Here is a 22,575-nt window from a genome sequence, read left to right as displayed (position 1 = left end):
AAATTTAATAAAAAGAGAAAAACTGAAACATCACATAGTCATAAGTATTCAGACCCTTTGCTCAGTATTGAGTAGAAGCACCCTTTTGAGCTAGTACAGCCTTGAGTCATCTTGCAAATGATGCAACAAGTTTTTCACACCTGGATTTGGGGGATCCTCTGCCATTTTTCCTTGCAGATCGTCTCCAGTTCCGTCAGGTTGGAAGGTGTATGTTGGTAGACAGCCATTTTCAGATCTCTCCATAAATTCTCAATTGGGTTTAGGTCAGGGCTATGGCTGGGCCAGTCAAGAATGGTTACAGAGTTGTTCTGAAGCCACTCCTCTGTTATTTTAGCTGTGTGTTTTGGATCATTGTCTTGTTGGAAGGTGAACCTTTGGCCAAGTCTGAGGTCCAGAGTAGTCTGGAAGAGGTTTTCATCCAGGATATCTCTATACTTGGCCGCATTCATGCTTCCTTCAATTGCAACCAGTCATCCTGTCCCTGCAGCTGAAAAACACCCCCACAGCATAATGCTGCCACCACGTTTCACTGTTGGGATTGTATTGGGCCGGTGATGAGCAGTGCCTGGTTTTCACCACACATACCGTTTAGAATTATCACCCAAAAGTTCTATCTTTGTCTCATCAGACCAGAGAATCTTATATCTCATAATCTGGGAGTCCTTCATGTGTTTTTTAGCAAACTCTATGCAGGCTTTCATATGTGTTGCACTGAGGAGAGGCTTCCGTTGGGCCACTCTGCCACAAAGGCCTGACTGGTGGAGGGCTGCAGTGATAGTTGATTTTGTGGCACTTTCTCCCATCTCCCTACTGCATCTGTGGAGCTCAGCCAGTGATCTTGGGGTTCTTCTTTACCTCTGTCACCAAGACTCTTCTCACACGATTGCTCAGTTTGGCTGGACGGCCAGGTCTAGGAAGACTTCTGGTAGTTCCAAACTTCTTCCATTTAAGGATTATGGAGGCTACTGTGCTCTTAGGCACCTTGAGAACTGCAGAAATTCTTTTGCAACCTTGGCCAGACGTGAAACACAATTCTGTCTCTGAGCTCCTTGGCCAGTTCCTTTGAGCTCATGATTCTCATTTGGTCTGACATGCACTGTGAGCTGTGAGGTCTTATATAGACAGGTGTGTGCCTTTACAAATCAAGTCCTATCAGTTTAATTAAACACAGGTGGACTCCAATGAAGGAGTAAAACCATCTCAAGGAGGATCACAAGGAAATGGACAGCATGCGATTTAAATATGAGTGTATGAGCAAAGGGTCTGAATACTTATGACCATGTGATATTTCAGTTTTCCTTTTTTAATACATTTACAAATGTCTACATTTCTGTTTTTTTCAGTCAAGATGGGGTGCAGAGTGTACATTAATGTAATTAACTTTTTTGAATTTACCAAATGGCTGCAATAAAACAAAGAGTGAAAAATGTAAAGGGGTCTGAATACTGGTACTTTCCATACCCAGTCTACATTATGCTACAAAGTGTTGAGTAGGGCATGCTACATTAATACCATGTTCACTCCCAAGTCAGATCTAGACACATTAGTAAAACATATCACAATCCTGTTCTCTTGGCTAGAACTGTGCGTACTGTTTAACAGCTCTAGCTCGGCATGCAACACTGTGCAGCACTGTTTCAAGAACACGTTTTTCATTGTTTATTGTCTACACAGTGTTATATGCTGATTCTGTTGCTAAGAATTAACAGATATACAGACTTGTACACCCAGGGACTGCCTAAATGCATTTTCTCAAATCACTTCTTTTACAACTTCCTCATCTCCACCCCCAACGATCACTCAGTAGGCAACTATAGAGTTATTAAATAGATGCAGTGCAGTCAGAAATATGTATGTCTTGTGTGTCTTAGGTTTTTTTGTCTTTAAAAAACATTCTGCATTTCTTTTGAAAAAGAAACTTCAGGTGAGAGTTTTTCCTTTTGTAACAGCAATGCGTAGCGCTCTAGTGTGTTCTTTCACAAGGCAGATGCTACCCCCTCATCCTTTACTGTACACTGATTTGTTATACGCGGTTTGAGTAAAGCTGCATTCACACTAAAGAATGTTACTTTCATAAACAACCTACAATGTAAACAGGTTGCCAAAAATTTCGCACAACGCAAAAGATCGTTGTTGTCGGCGATGCATCCCCGTGTAAACAGGACCCACACTACTGAGAACAATGGCAGTTCATGCATACTGAGCAATCCATGACCGATCACTTAAGCTAGGTTCACATTAGCGTTGGAGTGCGTGGTGCTGCGGACTTCCTTCCTTAAAGCTCCGCTTACTTCCGCATGGCTCCGCCTACTTCTGCATGTGTCCTGCGTACCTATCTTTAACATTGGGTCCGCAGGGACATGAGTTGTATGCGGATGTGTCTGTGTGCGGCGTTTTGACGTCCCCGCCGAACGCAAGAAAATGCAACGTTGCGTTCGGCGGGCACTTCAAAACACCGCACGCCGATGCATTCGAATACAATACATGTCCCTGCGCACCCAATGTTAAAGATAGGTACGCAGGACGTATGCAGAAGTAGGCGGAGCTTAAAGAAAGAATCCGCAGCATCACGCTGCGGACTCAAACGCTAATGTGAACCCGGTCTTAGTGTGCATCGTTTACTTTGGCATGCCTTTGTGAACAGGCTATTAAATGACCGTTGATCAGTAAAGATTTATCGTATTTTGCTGCTGGTCAGTCTGTTTAAACGGATTCTTAGTTTCTGTATATCTATATAGAGAGGGTGAAATAAGTATTGAACAACCCATCCAATCCACACAAGCAAAAAAATTCCAACCAAAGATGTCCATAAACTAAAGGGAATCTGTCACCTCCTGGATGATTTTTATATTTTACTATTTGCATACAGGTAATTGAATGGTTAAACCAGTCTTACCTGTATGCCTCATAGCTATGGTGTAGACATTGAGAAATTGATTTATAATCTTTTATGTTAATGATTTCTTCCGGGCTCTAGGGCGTGCGGAGCCTGGAAGAAATCACTGCCTCCTCAGCTCATTATACTATTACCCCACTCCCATCAGCATCATACTGACCTGATCGGCACTGTAATCCCATGCATGCGCTGTGCTATTGCGCGGTTACGCTATTACTGTCCGCCCTTATATGGTAAGTTTCAGAATTGATCTTCTGAACAGGGGCCGGGACAGGCGCAGAAGATCAATTCAGACACTGCCCATACAAGGGCGGACAGTTATCGCGTAACGGTGATATTATAGCGCCTACCAGGTCAGTATGACGCTGATGGGAGTGGGGTGATAGTATAATGAAGTGAGGAGGCAGTGATTTCTTCCAGACACTACACGCCCCGGAGCCCAGAAGAAATCATTAACATAAAAGATTATAAATCAATTTCTCAATGTCTACTCCATAACTATGAGGCATACAAGTAAGACTGGTTTAACCATTCAGTTACCTGTATGCTATGCCCATAGTAATAGATAAAAATTGTCCAGGGGGTGACAGATTCCCTTTAATTTATGTGAAATAATGAGAAATTACAAAGGGAAAAAGTATCAACCACGCTTTCTGAAATGTATTTAATACTTCGTAAAAAAGCCTTTGTTGGTGATGACAGCTTTAAAGGGAATCTGTCACCGGATATTTGCGGGCTATGTAAATGCCCTGTGTCCAGTCCGATGGGCGGTGTTTCTTCTTCTTTTCTCCACCCCATCCAAGGCCGCTGTCAGTGATATTTTCCGGAATGAAGAGTAGCTCTCCATATTTTGCGCGTGCGCAAAGCAATCTTGCCTCGCGCACGCCAGTATGCTTTGCCCGACTGCGGGCAAAGCCGAAAATCATTACTGTGCATGCGCCAGTACACTATGTCCCAGAACACAGCAAAATACTTCCGGGACAAAGTTACCGGCGCATGCGCAGTAATGATTTTCGGCTTTGCCCGCAGTTGGGCAAAGCATACTGCGCGTGCGCGAGGCAAGATTGCTTTGCGCACGCGCAAAATATGGAGAGCTACTCTAATTCTGGAAAATATCGCGGACGGCGGCCACGGATGGGGTGGAGAAAAGAAGAAGAAACACCGCCCATCGGACTGGACACAGGGCATTTACATATGCTGCAAATTTCCGGTGACAGATTCCCTTTAAGATGCCTCCTGTATAGAGAAACTATTAACATATGTGAGTCACACAGATGTGATTTTGGCCTTTTCTTCCACACAAACAGTCTTCAAATCCTGACTGACCCATGGGCACCTTCTATGAACTCCGAGCTAGTTCATACCATAAATTTTCTATTGGATTCAGGTCAAGTGTTTGGCTGGGCCATTCTAGCAGCTTTATTTTCATTCTCTCAAATCAATTGAAAGTTTCCTTGGCTGTATGTTTGGGATCATTGGTTTGCTGAAATGTCCACCCCTAGTTTCATCTTCATCATCATTTTCCTGGTAGATGACAGCAGATTTTTGTCCAGAATGTGTTGGTCCCGTATACTGAAGAACAGCCACCCACCATGATGTTCCCACCTCCAAACTTCACTGTTGGTGAGGTGTTATAACATGGTGTGTTTTTGGCATCTAAAGACTTAAATTTTGGTCTCATTTGACCACACTATATTCTCCCAGTGTTTCACAGGCTTGTCTAAATGTTGTTGAGCAAACTTTAAATGCAAGTGGACATGCTATTTGCTCAGCAATGGAGTCTTGTGTGGTGAGCGTGCATACAGGCCATGGAGGTAGAGTGCATTACTTATTGTTTTCTGTGAAACAATTTTATCTGCTGGTTCCAGGTCATTCTGTAGCTCTCCACAGGTGGTCCTTGGCTATTAGACAACTCTTCTGATAATTTTTTTTCACTCCTAAGTTTGCGTGGAGCACGTGGTGGGGCTGGTTTATGATGAAATTATGTTCTTTCAAATTCCGGATTGTGACCCACCCCCCATACAGTGCTCACTGTAACCTTCAGTAGTTTAGAAATTCCTTTGCTAATGCCATCACTATGTTTTGCAACAATGAGGTTGCAAAGGTCTTGAGACAACTCACTTTTTTTACCCCTTTTTTTGTCATGTTATTTGTGTAGCACCTTGGTTAAGGGACACCTTTTTATGTTGAATCAGCTGATATTACTTTTCACTAAGTGGTAGGGTTGCTTTCTAATTACTGATAGGTGCAAAACACCAGATAAACCTCTCTTGCTTCAAGTGTTCAAGACCTTTCCTTTTGTCATGTCTCATTCATTATGACACATAACTTAATGTATGGCCACCTATGGTTTGATTTGTTTTCCTGTATGGATTGGATGGATTGTTACGGACATATGGTGAGAATTTCATGTCAATAGCACCTTTAGAAATATATTTAATTTGAAAATTAGTGATGTCTTCAATACTTATTTCACCCACTGTATAGTCTGTAGGCAGGTAAACAGGCATTATATAGTGACAGTGTCCCTTAGAAATTGCCAAGTTTCATGCATTCATATGTATTACTAGTTTTTGGTAAATACCCCACCAGAACAGATGCTTAAAACAATTGCAGTTGTTTTCTGAAAAAATTGCAAGAACTGATACAACCCATAAGGGGCCAATATGCAAACGCACAAAGTTCAAGTTCTTCAATTTAAAAGCTTTGTACTAAAACACGTGCATTAATGACTGTCTGCTCAAATGCATTATTTATATTTGACAATTGCTCATAAAAATCTTATAATTGTAGCTTTTAACAGCTCTTCTGTTGCTGCATTTACGGCAAGTCTGCTTCCCGCAACACTGGAAACAAACATTTTAATGGGTGGAAGTTGGAGACTCGTAGATAAATGCTCAATTGAAGAGTCACAAAAGGGTTTATGTTTTATTTATCGATCATCTTTTTCTCTGATCATAAGCTTTGAGGCACAGAGAAAAATAGAATATGCAAAAACTAGTTTTTGGTTTATAACATGGTACCAAGGAAATGGATACAATAAAACGATATTGTCGTGAGTGGTCTGTGATCTCATCGAAATGTCCTGGCAATGGTGTGAGACTCCGAGTCAGGATATACACTGCAGGCAGTGTTCTAAATATATAAATACTTATATAGTATACATACCCCAGGGATACAAGATAAGAATGGCTTGATGTAGATATTTGAGTTATACACTTTAAGGTCATGGTCTCCAAATCCTCGTGTCACCCCAATAGTGGCCATAACTCTAGCCTGGTGGGACAACAAAAAAAACACAAGAATGGTTAGCACTACTGTGTAATATTACAGTGTGAGCACTCCTATATTAGTTTGTGCCAGCCATTATGCCTCAGTTAAATATGTTTGAAGGTCGGCACTTCTGTCAGGAATGTCTCACAAAACCCCCCATAAATGTACCTGTTCATGCTAAGCTTGTATCTGTGGCTGTGCTATATATTGTATTCGTATTTTATACTGTATTCATACATTTTATTTTTCTAGAGTATTGTTTGTCACAGATCCTGCATTGGTATTATCACAAGACTCTTCTATAATCTTGCACCATTCATTTATACCTTGTCAGTACCATTGATGTCATTACATGTCTACTCTTTTTTTTTTTTTTTTTAAATTCGTTTATTTAACCTCAAAACAAAAATGTACAGCATACATATCTGCATATGGCAGTAAGCATTATACACAACATACACACTTTCATATATTGTTAAATACAAAACAAAATGTGCACTCTTATTAACCCCTTAACGACCAGGGGTATTTTTGGTTTTACATTTTCATTTTTCCCTCCCCTTCTTTCCAGAGCCATAACTTTTTTAGTTTTCCGTTTTTATATGGCCATGTGAGGGCTTATTTTTTGCGGGACGAGTTGTACTTTTAAATGACATCATTGGTTTTACCATATGGTGTACTCGAAAACGGGAAAAAAATTCCAAGTGCGGTGAAATTGCAAAAAAAGTGCAATCCCACACCTGTTTTTTGCTTGGCTTTTTTGTTAGGTTCGCTAGATGCTAAATCTGACCTGCCATTATGATTCTCCAGGTCATTACGAGTTCATAGACACCAAACATGTCTATATCTAAGTGGTGAAAAAAAATTCCAAAGTTTGCTTAAAAAAAAAAAAAAAAAAAAAAAAAAAATTGCGCAATTTTCCGAGACCCGTAGCGTCTCCATTTTTCATGATCTGGGGTCGGGTGAGGGCTTATTTTTTCCGTGCCGGACTGACGTTTTTAATGATACCACTTTTGTGCAGATACGTTCATTTGATCACCCGTTATTGCATTTTAATGCAATGTCTTGGTGACCAAAAAAACGTAATTCTGGCGTTTTGAATTTTTTTCTCGCTACGCCGTTTAGCGATCGGGTTAATGCTTTTTTTTTATTGATAGATCGGGCGATTCTGAACGCGGCGATACCTAATATGTGTATGTGGGATTTTTTTTTTACTGTTTTATTTTGATTGGGGCGAAAGGTGGGTGATTTGAACTTTTAGGTTTTTTTAATTTTTTTTTATTTTTAAACATTTTTTTTTTTTTACTTTTGGCATGCTTCAATAGCCTCCATAGGAGGCTAGAAGCTTGCGCAACCCGATCGGCTCTGCTACATATGGGTGATGAGCAGATCGCCCATATGTAGCAGATTTACTGCTGTGCTTTCAGTGCCGACCACCGGGTGGCGCTGAAAGCCATATGCCTGGAACAACCATAGAGGTCTCGTAGAGACCTCTGGTTGTCCAGGCAACATGACGCCGACCCCCGATCACGTGACGGGGGTCGGCGATGACGGCATTTCCGGCCCGGCGGCCGGAAATGCTATTTAAATGCCCGCTGTCAGCTTTGACAGCGGCATTTAACTAGTTAATAGGCGCGGGCGGACGGCGATTCCGCTCGTGCCAATTGCGGGCACATGTCAGCTGTTCATAACAGCTGACATGTCCCGACTTTGATGCGGGCTCAGCGCCGAAGCCCTCATCAAAGCAGGGGAAATGTCTGATGACGGACTGTGTCCGTCATTGGACATTAAGGGGTTAATATGAAAGGTGATACATACAGTATACTCCGTCTCATGGTGACGCACCCTCCACAAATCCAACCATCCGCTACCCTCCATGAACTGGAGCCTCCCCCTGTATCCTATCACCCAATCTCAGTTTATCAAGGCAGTTGTTCATGACCATATTAAAGTCTCCCATGCAGATAACATCTGCATCTGGATAATTTAGGGCAAAACTCATCGCCTTCTGGAGAACTGACATATTAGCCGGGGGGGGGGGGGGGGGGGTTATAAACACACAATATGACATATTTCCTAGAATTTATCTGCATAAACAAATACAAAACGACCCTCAGGATCCCTCTGGGCCTCCCACCTAACGTCTCTATGTATCACCAATGAAACCCCTCTCAAGTAACTAGTATGAAATGCATGGATAAACCATTGTACCCATGGTTTCTGTATGCACCAAGCTGTATCTCTGGTCAGGTGCGTCTCCACCAAGGTCACAATGTGAGGGTGATAATTCCTAGTCTGCGAAAAAAACGTGATTTTCTTCTGGGTGGTTTTAATACTACTCACATTCCAGGTCATGCATATTATTTCAGACCCCATATTTACTCATCTGGATATGGTATACATTATTACTCAAGTAAAATATAGAGACATCACACAGAAAATGAGATTGCTGTTGGGTGCGACTTCTACCTAAATAACAATTAAAACCACTGTAAAAGAAAAAACAGAGTAAAAACCAAACAATATAGGAGCCAAGTCCTGCGCTCCCATCATAGAACAAACAAGGGGATACCATCACTGAACTCAGTGTACGGTATTGTTGGTAATCTGGACGCCTGCGGAAAAAGCTCTAATCAAATCACTAGTAAAAGAATTCTGGTTAACAATAGATACATTAGGATTGGTGATGAGCGAGTATACTCGTTGCTCAGGTTTTCCCGAGCATGCTCGGGTGTCCTCCAAGTATTTTGGCATGCTCGGAGATTTAGTTTTCATCGTCTAATCTGCATGATTTGCGACTTGTAGACAGGCTGAATACATGTGGGAATTCCGTAACAAACAGGCATTCCACACATGTATTCAAGCAAATCATGCAGATGAGACGACGAAATCTAAATCTCCGAGCTAGCCAAAATACTCGGAGGACACCTGAGCATGCTTAGGAAAACCAGAGCAATGAGTATACTCGCTCATCACTAATTAGGATTCATAGAATCATAGAGTTGGAAGAGACCTCCTGGGCCATCTGGTCCAACCCCCTGCTCAAAAGCAGGGTTCGCTAAATCATCCCAGACAGATGTCTGTCCAGCCTCTGTTTGAAGACTTCTATTGAAGAACTCACCACCTCTCGTGGCAGCCTGTTCCAATCATTGATCACTAACTTTCAAAATGTTTTTTCTAATATCTAATCTGTGTCTCCTCCCATTCAGTTTCATCCCATTGCTTCTAGTCTTTCCTTGTGCAAATGAGAATAAAGATGATCCTTCTACAATGTGACAGCCCTTGAGATATTTGTAGACAGCTATTAAATCTCCTCTCAGTCTTCTCTTCTGCAAGCTAAATATTCCCAAATCCTGTAACCTGTCCTCATAAGACAGGGCTTGCAGACCGGTCACCATTCTGGTCGCTCTTTTCTGAACTTGCTCCAGTTTGCTGATGTCTTTTTTTAAAATGTGGTGCCCAAAACTGGACACAGTATTCCAGATGAGGTCTGACCAAAGAGGAGTAGAGGGCAATAATGACTTTCACGTGATCTAGACTGCATGCTTCTGTTAATACATCCTAGAATTGCATTTGCCTTTTTTGCTGCTGCATCACACTGTTGACTCATATTCAGTCTGTGATCTATTATTATACCCAAGTCTTTTTCACATGTGCTGTTGCTTAGCCCTATTCCTCCCATTCTGTATATGCTTTTTTCATTTTTATTGCCTAGATGTAGTACTTTGCATTTTTCCGTTAAAAACCATTCTGTTAGTTGCTGCCCACTGCTTCAGTTTATTTATATCTTTTTGAATCCTCTCTCTCTTCTCTAGTATTAGCTATCCCTCCTAGCTTTGTGTCATCAGCAAATTTAATCAGTTTACCCTCAATTCCTTCATCTAAATCGTTGATAAAGATGTTGAACAATACAGGGCCCAGGACAGAGCCCTGTGGTACCCTACTTGAGACATTGTTCCAACTGGATGTGCAGCCATTTACTACCACTCTGGGTCCGATCACTAAGCCAGTTATGAATCCACCTAACAGTTGCCTTGTCCATTCCATACTTAGCCATTTTTTCAATAAGGATTGTGTGAGATACTTTGTCAAATGCTTTGCTGAAGTCAAGATATACTATATCTACAGCATTTCCTGTTAGGAATCTGGGTTCTATGCTGCCTATGCGGGAATCCAGATTCTCACATTTGTCTCCAGATACTAAGTCCTTTTTTCCAACGTCTGAGCATGCCCACGGGACAAGCTTCCATTGGAGTTCAGGAGTCAGGTGCTCAGGTCCTGCTCCTGATTCCATTGGCTTAGCTCAGGGCTCTGGAGATTTCTGGCAGGTCCCGTACACTATAAAAAGTGCACATAGCCGCTATGCCATGCGCTAGTATTTCATGCTGCTGCTGTATGTATGGTGACGGATGCTTGGACTGGTGACTGACTTATTAAGAAACCCCTTCCCTCTGATAATACGATTGTGTGAGTGATTGGGCAGCCGCCAGTAGCAGCGCCAGCGCGCTCCAGCTATTCCTGTCTCAGCAGCTAGCGTCCTGCACCGCGCCAGCGATCTTGCGGTGTCTCCTCTGAGGCTCCTTTCACACCGCGCTGCGACTGCAGTTTCTCGAGCGTTCACAGTTGCGACATCTCGCACCTCTTTTCACGGAGTAGTTCTGACATTTAAGGCTGCTCCTGTGACCCTTTTATACCGTGTCGCTGTTGTTCTGTGACTTAAACAGACACAGCGTTTTGTGTGCTTTAAGTTTGCGGCTCTGTGTCCTTAACAGAGCTTGCTTCAGTGCACTCTGGGTGCAGTTAACCCCGTGCACATTATTGCCACAGTGCTCTGCCTCTCTAGCAGTGGTCATATCACCTGCCGCACGGTAGACCCCGAGTGGCGAAGGCACTTTAATTATTTATTTTTTTTAGTGCCTTCCGCCACTCCTAACATTTCCCTGATCCACCCAATCAGTGATTCTGTCATAGAAGGAAATTAAGTTAGTCTGACATGACTTATTAGTTACAAACCCATGCTGACTCTGTTTAATCACTTCATTCTTATCCAGGTACTTACATACATGTTGTTTAATAATTTGTTCAAAGATCTTTCCTGGTATAGAACTCAGACTCACCGGCCTATAGTTGCCTGGGTCCACCTTCTTCCCCTTTTAGAAGATAGGAACAACATTTGCTCTTCTCCAGTCTTCTGGGACTTTTCCTGTTCTCCAAGAATTTTCAAAGATTATGGAGAGGGGTTCAAAAAATTCTTCTGCCATCTCCTTCAGTACTCTGGGGTGTAATTCATCTGGACCTGGAGACTTGAATTCATTTAGGTTAGTTAAGTGTTTCCTCACTATATTTCTGTTTATAGATATCCTGGATTCTTCTATTCCCTTAATAGGACAGTGAAGAACAGTTGATGTTACATTTCCTTTCTGAGAGAAAACAAATGCAAAATAGGAATTTAAAAGTTCGGCCTTCTCAACATCCTGTCTCACCATTTCATCATTTTCATCCTGTAAAAATCCTATGGCATCTTTGACTTTTCTTTCACTTTTGACATATCCCAAAAATCCTTTATTATTGCTTTTAACATCTCTTGCAAGCCTCAATTCATTGTCAGCTGTACATAATCTGATTTGTGCCCTGCAAGTTCTGCAGACAGCAATATACTCTTCTTTAGATATGCCTCCCTCTTTCCATTTCATAAAAATTTCTTTCTTCCTTTTTAGCATATGCTTAAGTTCTGTGTTCATCCATCCTCGTTTCCTTAAATGCTTCCTATTCTTCCCTCTTTTCGGAATTGTTAACAATTGTGCTTTGAGAATTTCATTTTTCAAGATTTCCCATCCTTCCTGGACATTTTTATCCTTAAGGATATCCAGCCATTCGATCCCTCCAATTCTCTTTCTGAATCCCTTAATCTGCCTTTCTGAAATCTAACCTTGACGTCTGAGTCTTCACAGGTCTTCCTCCTCTAGTTATCCAAAATTCTAAAATAGCATGGTCGCTACCTCCTAGGGTCCCAGCCACTTTTACCTCCTCAACCATTTCCTCCCTGTTTATAAGGATTAGATCCAAGGTAGCAGTTCCCCTTGTTTTCTCCCTTACGTTTTGGAAGATAAAGTTGTCAGCAAGAGAGGATAAGAATTTCCTTGACCTGTTAGTTTTTCCTGAGAGTGATTCCCAACAAATGTCAGGATAGTTGAAGTCTCCCATGACCACTATGTCATATTTTTTGGAGAACTTGGCCATTTGATGCATAAAGAGTTCATCCATATCTTCAGCTTGCGCAGGCGGTCTGTTTTAAATGCCTACAATGGTGTCCTTTCCATTGTTCTGTGCTTATATTCTTACCCAGATTCCTTTACAATAGACCCCTTGTGGGACCGCAGCCACTCAGCTGCTTCTGCTGGATCTGTAAAAAACACTGAAGAACCCTCATGGACAACCCGGAGCCGAGCCGGATAGATCATTGAGTACATAACATTCTTCTTCCTGAGCAGCTTCTTGATTTCCATGAACTGTGCCCGCTGTTTCTAAAGTTCCATAGTAAAATCTGGAAAGATTGAAATCGTGGCATTGTTGAACTTAATGGGACTTTTTTTGCCGTGCTAGACGCAGAATAGCATCCCTGTCCTTACAGTTGAGGAGACGTGCCAGGAAAGGTCTAGGTGGGGCTCACGGAGGAAGAGGTTTTGTAGGGACCCTGTGAGCCCTTTCTACGGCAAATGTTGGGGAGAATTCATCTCCCAGAGAAGCTTTAACCCCTTCATGACCCAGCCTATTTTGACCTTAATGACCTGGCCATTTTTTGCAATTCTAACCAGTGTCCCTTTATGAGGTAATAACTCTGGAACGCTTCAACGCATCCTAGCGATTCTGAGACTGTTTTTTCGTGACATATTGGGCTTCATGTTAGTGGTAAATTTAGGTCGATAATTTTTGCGTTTATTTGTGAAAAAATCAGAAATTTGGCGAAAATTTTGAAAATTTCGCAATTTTCAAATTTTGAATTTTTATTCTGTTAAACTAGAGAGTTATGTGACACAAAATAGTTACTAAATAACATTTCCCACATGTCTACTTTACATCAGCACAATTTTGGAAGCAAAATATTTTTTTGTTAGGAAGTTATAAGGGTTAAAAGTTGACCAGCAATTTCTCATTTTTACAACAAAATTTACAAAACCACTTTTTTTATGGACCACCTCACATTTGAAGTCACTTTGAGGGGTCTATATGGCAGAAAATACCCAAAAGTGACACCATTCTAAAAACTGCACCCCTCAAGCTACTCAAAACCACATTCAAGAAGATTATTAACCCTTCAGGTGTTTCACAACAGCTAAGGCAATGTGGAAGGAAAAAATGGACATTTTAATTTTTCCAACACAAATTTCCTTTCAGCATCAATTTTTTCATTTTCACATGGGCAACAGGATAAAATGGATCCTAAAATTTGTTGGGCAATTTCCCCTGAGTACACCGATACCTCATATGTGGTCATAAACCACTGTTTGGGCGTACGGCAGGGCTCAGAAGGGAAGGAGCACCATTTGACTTTTTGAATGGAAAATATGCTGGAATATTTAGCGGTTGCCATGTCGCGTTTGGAGAGTCGCTGTGTGCCTAAACACTGGAGCTCCCCCACAAGTGACCCCATTTTGGAAACTAGACCCCCCAAGGAACTTATCTTGATGCATAGTGATCACTTTGAACCCCCAGGTGCTTCTCAAATTGATCTGTAAATAAAAAAAAAGTACTTTTTTTTCACAAAAATTATCTTTTAGCCTCAGTTTTTTCATTTTCACATAGGCAACAGGATAAAATGGATCCTAAAATTTGTTGGGCAATTTCTCCTGAGCACACCAATACATCATATGTGGTCATAAACCACTGTTTGGGTGCAGGGCAGGGCCCGGAAGGGAAGAAGCGCCATTTGACTTTTTGAATGGAAAATTAGCTCCAATCGTTATCGGACACCATGTCGCGTTTGGAGAGCCCCTGTGTGCCTAAACATTGGAGCTCCCCCACAAGTGACACCATTTTGGTAACTAGACCCCTTAAGGAACTTATCTAGATGTGTAGTGAGCACTTTGAACCCCCAAGTGCCTCACAAAAGTTTATAACATAGAGCAGTGAAAATAAAAAATCATCTTTTTTTCCTCAAAAATGATTTTTTAGCACGCTATTTTTTATTTTCACAAGGGTAACAGGAGAAATTGGACCACAAAAGTTGTTGTCCAGATTGTCCTGAGTACGCTGGTACCCCATATGTGGGGGGGGGGCACTGTTTGGGTGCACGACAGGGAGCAGAAGGGAATGAGCGCCATTTGACTTTTTGAAATGAAAATTGGCTCCAATCGTTAGCGGACACCATGTCGTGTTTGGAGATCCCCTGTGTGCCTAAACTTTGGAGCTCCCCCACAAATGACCCCATTTTGGAAACTAGACCCCCTAAGGAACTAATCTAGATGCATAGTGAGCACTTTGAACCCCCAGGTGATTCACAGAAGTTTATAATGCAGAGCAGTGAAAATAAAAAATCTTTTTTTTTTCCTAAAAAAAAATTTTTTAGTCTGCAATTTTTTATTTTCACAAGGGTACCAGGATAAATTGGACCCCAAAAGTTGTTTTCCAGTTTGTCCTGAGTACGCTGATACCCCATATGTGGGGGATGACCACTGTATGGGCACACGTCAGGGCTCGGAAGGGAAGTAGTGACGTTTTGGTATGCTGACTTTGATGGAATGGTCTGCGGGCATCATGTTACATTTGCAGAGCCCTTGATGTTCCTAAACTGTGGAAACCCCCCACAAGTGACCCCATTTTGGAAACTAGACCCCATAAGGAACTTGCCTAGATGTGTGGTGAGCACCTTGAACCCCGAAGTGCTTCACAGAAGATTGTAACGCAGATAAAAAATAAAATCTTTTTTTTTCCTCAAAAAATGAATTTTTAGCTCGCAATTTTTTATTTTCACAAGGGTCACAGGAGAAATTGGACCCCAAAAGTTGTTGTCCAGTTTGTCCTGAGTACGCTGGTACCCCATATGTGGGGGGAAACCACTGTTTGGGCACACATTGGGTCTCAGCAGGGAAGTAGTGACATTTTGAAATGCTGACTTTGATGGAATGGTCTGCGGGCGTCATGTTACATTTGCTGAGCCCCTGTGTGCCTAAACAGTAGAAACCTCCCACAAGTGACCCCATTTTGGAAACTAGACCCCCCAGGGAACTTATCTAGATGTATGGTGAGCACCTTGAACCCCCAAGTGCTTCACAGAAGTTTATAACGCAGAGCCGTGAAAATAAAAAATCATTTTTTTCCCTCAAAAAAAATGATTTTTAGCCCGCATTTTTTTTTTCACAAGGGTAACAGGATAAATTGGACCCCAAAAGTTGTTGTCCAGTTTGTCCTGAGTACGCTGATACCCCATATGTGTGGGGGAACCATTGTTTGGGCACACGTCAGGGCTCGGAATGGAAGTAGTGACGTTTTGAAATGTAGACTTTGATGGAATAGTCTGCAATCGTCATTACGTTTGCAGAGCCCCTGATGTGCCTAAACAGTGGAAACCCCCCACAAGTGACCCCATTTTGGAAACTAGACCTTCCAAGGAACTTATGTAGATGTATGGTGAGCACTTTCAACCCCCAAGTGCTTCACAGAAGTTTATAATGCAGAGACATGAAAATGAAAAAAACATTTTTTTTCCACAAAAATAATTTTCTAGCCCCCAATTTTTTATTTTCCCAAGGGTAACAGGAGAAATTAGACCCCAAAAGTTGTTGTGCAATTTTTCCTGAGTACGCTGATACCCCATATGTGGGGGTAAACCACTGTTTGGGCACACGTCGGGGCTTGGAAGGGAGTGAGCACCATTTGACTTTTTGAACGCAAAATTGGCTGGAATCAAAGGTTGCACCATGTCGCGTTTGGAGACCCCCTGATGTGGCTAAACAGTGGAAACCCCTCAATTCTAACTCCAACCCTAACCTCAACACACCCCTAACCACAGCCCTAACCCCAACACACCCCTAACCACAACCCTAACCCCAACACATCCCTAATCCCAACCCTAACCCTAACCCCAACACACCCCTAACCCCAACACTAACCATAACACTAACCACAAGCCTAACCCTAATTCTAACCCTAACCCTCTTTTCAACCCTATCCCTCTTTTCAACCCTAACCCTCTTTCCAACCCTAACCCTCTTTCCAACCCTAACCCTAATTCCAACCCTAACCCTCTTTCCAACCCTAACCCTAACCCTAACCCTCTTTCCAACCCTAACCCTAACCCTAACCCTCTTTCCAACCCTAACCCTGATGGAAAAATAAAAATAAAAATATTTTCTTTATTTTATTAGTTCTTCCTACCTATGGGGGTGATAATCGGGGGGTTTATTTACTTTTTATTTCATTTTGATCACTCTGAGAGTGATTTCATGAAATATTACTATCGCTCTGATTGGCTGTTTCACTTTTAACAGCCAATCAGAGCGATCGTAGCCACGTGGGGGCGAAGCCACGCCCCCTGTGGTGAATTACAAAGCCCCCTGTATCTGCGGGTCAGGTGACCTTTCATTGACCCCGGTCACCCGACCCGCAGGGGGGTTTTGAATTCATGACACAGGGTATGCGTCATAGGTCGGATTGGCACCGACTTTCATGACGCATACGCTGTGTCACAGGTCGGGAAGGGGTTAAGCCAGCCTTCTAGAAATTGCTCAGGATGCTGACCTTCCGAGCGTTCCGGCAGACCAACAACTCGGATATTATCCCGACGCACTCTATTCTCCAGGTCGTCCACTTTTTGCTTCCAGGCGTTTAAAGAGCCTGCCACAGGGAGCAAGTCTGATTGCCGTATGTGGAGTCAGGAAGGAATTTTTTTCCCCAATGTGAAGCTTACTTGTTGCCACATGGGTTTTTTTTGCCTTCCTCTGGATCAACATGTTAGGGCAAGTTAGGATAGGATATGGGTTGAACTAGATGGACTTAAAGTCTCCCTTCAACCTTAATAACTATGTTACTATGTTACTTTTGTTAGCTTGGCTTCCTTAGGTGTAATGGTATCCTCTATCTGGGACACTCTAGTCTCCACTTCTGTAATGCGCCCCCTCATGGCCTGCATATCCTGAAGACGCCCCACCTCAGTGTATACATCCTCTATTTTCCCAGTCAGGGATGTCCTGGTTAAGAAGATGGCCTGCATCAACTGTTCGGATGCCTGTTTGAGGGTCAACTCTTCCTGCTTGCTCCCCTCTTCACCCCCAGATGGACGTTTTTTACTCTGAGCTTGTGAGGGATTATTTCTGAGGGACCAGGCCATATCAGGGGGCTCAGTGCTGGCAAACTCATTTTTAATTTTTCGGCTGCTCCTGACCCCCTGGGGCGATTCATGATCAATAGTAATATGACACAGCAAAATAACAAGGCTTATATATTCTGGGGGTTCCCCGATCCAAATTATAAACACAGTAGGGCTATTATGTGATGATGATAATGTCCCAAGAGCAGCCCAGAGCACAAGGGCTACGTAGAAAAGTAATGTCTGGTACTATTTTATTAATAAAAGTTCCTATGGCCAGGGGGGATCCACAGTGCCCTCAGAGACAGCAGCAGGGGGGGTCCAGGGGCCCCTAAAGTAATGGCACCGGCGGGTTAGGTGACTTATCAGCGGAGTGAGCGCGGGGCCCAATCTTGCAGAGCACTCACCGTGTGTCCCCCTCAGATCCTCAGGATATGTGCTCACCGCCCGGTCAGTGCTGCTGCGATGGGAGCTGGCGCCGCGTCTCACTGTCAGAGCACGAGCTTCAGAAAATGGCCGCCGCCTCATGCAGGCCCCGCCGGCCGCCCCGGCCTTCTCAGCCGTCAGCTCACCAGAGCCTTTTAGCGTCCTCCCGCGGGGGTCAAGGAGCGCCCCGGAGTCCAGGGGGTCCGATATTGGCAGGTATGCCATGGTAGCAGGGGTCTATCAGCCGAATAAGTACAGGATTTTCAGGAGCTCTCCCTATGAGCGTCCTCATTCCACCGCTACATAGCCACGCCCACCTACACGTGTACACTTGTCACCCTATTTAAAGCGAATCTGTCATCAGGTTTTTTGCCCCCTATTCTGAGGGCAGCATAATGTAGAGACAGATACCCTGATTCCAGCGATGTATCGCTTACATTGCTGCTTGCTTTAGTTTTGATAAAATCATTATTTTATCAGCAGCACATTATCACTAGAGGATTAGGGTAATCCTCCATACTTATGAGCTTTGTATAACCCGTCCCCACCAATGATTGGCAGCTTCATCTTATGCATGGCATACATAGAAAGCTGCAAATCATTGGTGTGGGCAAGGTTATACAGAGATTCGGATCCAGAGAACTGGAAGACAGAACAGATATTTTATCAAAACTGTAGCAAGAGCGCAGTAAGAATCTGAGTCTCTGCCATTACATCAGGCTGCTCTCAGATGGTCATTTTAATCAGTATAACGGCGCCAACCTGACACTGTCTGTAGGTTACTCAGCACTATCCTGCTGACAGGTTCCCTTTAAAGAAACTTTCCCATCAAAATTTGTATCCTCTTAATATATTGCAGTCATCATATTATATAGCACACTGTACTTACAATTGCTCACTTTGCCTTTCTACTCAGATAATTCTTCTATTTTCCATTAGATCTACCGTATATACTCATGTATAAGCCGAGATGTTCAGCCCATTTTTTCTGGGCTGAAAGTCCCCCCCTCGGCTTATACACGAGTCATATACCTGGGGGTCGGCGGGGGAGGGGGAGCGGGGGGGTGTCAGAGATCATGCTTACCCCTTCGGCGCAGTCTCTGCAGCCCCCTCACTCCTCCAAGTTCTCCCTTCCTGCCTTCAGCGGTCACGTGGTGCCACTCGTTAAACTCATGAATATGCGCATATTCTTTAGTGTAATGAGCGGTATCACGTGACCGCAGAAGGCAGGAAGGGAGACCGTGGAGTAGCGGGGCTGCAGAGACCGCACCAGGAGGGGTAAGTATAGCGATATTCACCTGTCCGGGGTCCATTGCTGCTCACTGCTGTCTGCTCTGCTGAGTCCTGGCAGTGACGTTTAGGCAGCAGGGGGCGCGGTGACGTGGTTAGTGTGTGCTGCGTCCTCTGCTGGCTGAACAGTCACTGACGCAATTGGCGCCCCCGCTCCACGGTGGCTGTCCCTACTCACCCTGTTGAATACTGTTCTCAGGATGAATACCAACACAAACAATCAAAAAGGCATGTTAAATAAATAAGCTACCTGGTCAATTGAATAGAAACAGTAAAAAAAAAAATGTATCGTTCCAGTGAACATCAATTATCACAGACCACCAAAGCTTATGTGAAGAGGGGTACAACCAGTAACCGAAATTTTTTATTTTTTAACTTTAGGGAAGAAACAGGAGGGAAATTCTCTAACTGGATTCCCTATTTAAACAGTCCCTGCCTACCCGCGGAGCTTTTTCACCCTGATTTGTACTGGTGCCCCCGCTCCGCATCGGCTGTCCCTTAATGACCCTAATAATACCCTTTTGAATATGAAAATTACTCTGTACTCACAGTGAGAAAAGACAGGGCCAATATAATATGTAGGGATTTAAAATGAACTGTTGACCAGTATCCTCCTTATCTTATCAGGCAACTAAATGAGGGCTATTGTGTATGAAAGCTCTAAAGGTAAAGACACAGATTAAAAATCAATGGTGCCAAAATGGAGACTCCCTCATAGGAAAAAAGCATATAGCATTAAATCTCCTTTCACAATAATATCCCTTGACTTCGATTTATATTGATAATAAATACAGGGATTAGTATTCCTAGGAGTCTCTATCAAATTCCCACTCCAAATTGAAATCACATTAGCTCCCATATACATACATAGATGTTAGCATAACGGATATTGCTGTATGCCCTCATATTGCACTATGCCCAAATCATAGATCAGCCAATATAAACAGAAATTGAAACTTAGCTCAATGCTGACTCAGTTTCACCTCGCCTCGACGCGTTTCCCTCCCACAATAGGAGTTCCTCAGGAGCACACATGATAGTCTTTTTATGCTCTCTCAGAGCATCAGATATGGCGCCTGGTTGCAGACTATCATGTGCCTCCTGAGGAACTCCTGTTGTGGGAGGGAAACGCGTCGAGATGAGGCGAAACTGAGTCAGCATTGAGCTAAGTTTCAATTTCAGTTTATATTGGCTGATCTATGATTTGGGCATAGTGCAATATGAGGGCATACAGCAATATCCGTTGTGCTGACATCTATGTATGTACAGTGGGGAAAAAAAGTATTTAGTCAGTCAGCAATAGTGCAAGTTCCACCACTTAAAAAGATGAGAGGCGTCTGTAATTTACATCATAGGTAGACCTCAACTATGGGAGACAAACTGAGAAAAAAAAATCCAGAAAATCACATTGTCTGTTTTTTTTTCATTTTATTTGCATATTATGGTGGAAAATAAGTATTTGGTCAGAAACAAAATTTCATCTCAATACTTTGTGATATATCCTTTGTTGGCAATGACAGAGGTCAAACGTTTTCCGTAAGTCTTCACAAGGTTGCCACACACTGTTGTTGGTATGTTGGCCCATTCCTCCATGCAGATCTCCTCTAGAGCAGTGATGTTTTTGGCTTTTCGCTTGGCAACACGGACTTTCAACTCCCTCCAAAGGTTTTCTATAGGGTTGAGATCTGGAGACTGGCTAGGCCACTCCAGGACCTTGAAATGCTTCTTACGAAGCCACTCCTTCGTTGCCCTGGCGGTGTGCTTTGGATCATTGTCATGTTGAAAGACCCAGCCACGTTTCATCTTCAATGCCCTTGCTGATGGAAGGAGGTTTGCACTCAAAATCTCACGATACATGGCCCCATTCATTCTTTCATGTACCCGGATCAGTCGTCCTGGCCCCTTTGCAGAGAAACAGCCCCAATGCATGATGTTTCCACCACCATGCTTTACAGTAGGTATGGTGTTTGATGGATGCAACTCAGTATTCTTTTTCCTCCAAACACGACAAGTTGTGTTTCTACCAAACAGTTCCAGTTTGGTTTCATCAGACCATAGGACATTCTCCCAAAACTCCTCTGGATCATCCAAATGCTCTCTAGCAAACTTCAGACGGGCCCGGACATGTACAGGCTTAAGCAGTGGGACACGTCTGGCACTGCAGGATCTGAGTCCATGGTGGCGTAGTGTGTTACTTATGGTAGGCCTTGTTACATTGGTCCCAGCTCTCTGCAGTTCATTCACTAGGTCCCCCCGCGTGGTTCTGGGATTTTTGCTCACCGTTCTTGTGATCATTCTGACCCCACGGGGTGGGATTTTGCGTGGAGCACCAGATCGAGGGAGATTATCAGTGGTCTTGTATGTCTTCCATTTTCTAATTATTGCTCCCACAGTTGATTTCTTCACTCCAAGCTGGTTGGCTATTGCAGATTCAGTCTTCCCAGTCTGGTGCAGGGCTACAATTTTGTTTCTGGTGTCCTTTGACAGCTCTTTGGTCTTCACCATAGTGGAGTTTGGAGTCAGACTATTTGAGGGTGTGCACAGGTGTCTTTTTATACTGATAACAAGTTTAAACAGGTGCCATTACTACAGGTAATGAGTGGAGGAAAGAGGAGACTCTTAAAGAAGAAGTTACAGGTCTGTGAGTGCCAGAAATCTTGATTGCTTGTTTCTGACCAAATACTTATTTTCCACCATAATATGCAAATAAAATGAAAAAAAAAACAGACAATGTGATTTTCTGGATTTTTTTTTCTCAGTTTGTCTCCCATAGTTGAGGTCTACCTATGATGTAAATTACAGACGCCTCTCATCTTTTTAAGTGGTGGAACTTGCACTATTGCTGACTGACTAAATACTTTTTTGCCCCACTGTATATGGGAGCTAATGTGATTTCAATTTGGAGTGGGAATTTGATAGAGACTCCTAGGAATACTAATCCCTGTATTTATTATCAATATAAATCAAAGTCAATGGATATTATTGTGAAAGGAGATTTAATGCTATATGCTTTTTTCAAATGAGGGAGTCTCCATTTTGGCACCATTGATTTTTTATCTGTGTCTTTATCTTTAGGGTCCCGTCACACATAGCGACTCACCAGCGATCCCGACAACGATATGAAGTTGTCAGGATCGCTGGTGTGTCGCTACATGATCCCTGGTGAGCTGCCAAACAGGCAGCTTAACCAGCGATCAGGACAGCGACATGCGGGTAACAAGCGACGCACGTCGCTTAGGTACCCGCAGTGTACGTTAAGATACCAGCGCGCTGGTGCAGGGAGCTGGCAACCAAGGTAAACATCAGGTTTCTAAGCGCCCCCAAGGAACTCATCTAGATATGTGGTGAGAACTTTGAACCCACAAGGGCTTCACAGAAGTTTATA

General features: G+C 43.0%; 1 protein-coding gene across 1 annotated transcript in view; it reads right to left on the bottom strand.

Annotated features, from left to right (window-relative positions):
* Positions 1-22,575, bottom strand: part of LOC141088893 (protein phosphatase 1H-like) — a 104,294-nt gene that overhangs the window by 4,592 nt on the left and 77,127 nt on the right. Inside the window, exon 8 of the mRNA XM_073575117.1 lies at positions 6,065-6,172. Within this exon, the coding sequence (XP_073431218.1) occupies positions 6,065-6,172 (108 nt within the window). The remainder of the gene's footprint in view (positions 1-6,064; positions 6,173-22,575) is intronic.

The sequence above is a fragment of the Dendrobates tinctorius genome, unplaced genomic scaffold (assembly GCF_039654945.1).
Source record: "Dendrobates tinctorius isolate UK_male_01 unplaced genomic scaffold, ASM3965494v1 ptg000042l, whole genome shotgun sequence".
Classification (NCBI taxonomy): domain Eukaryota; kingdom Metazoa; phylum Chordata; class Amphibia; order Anura; family Dendrobatidae; genus Dendrobates; species Dendrobates tinctorius.
The sequence above is the reverse complement of the archived record's forward strand: the minus strand, read 5'-3'. Positions and strand labels throughout refer to the sequence as shown.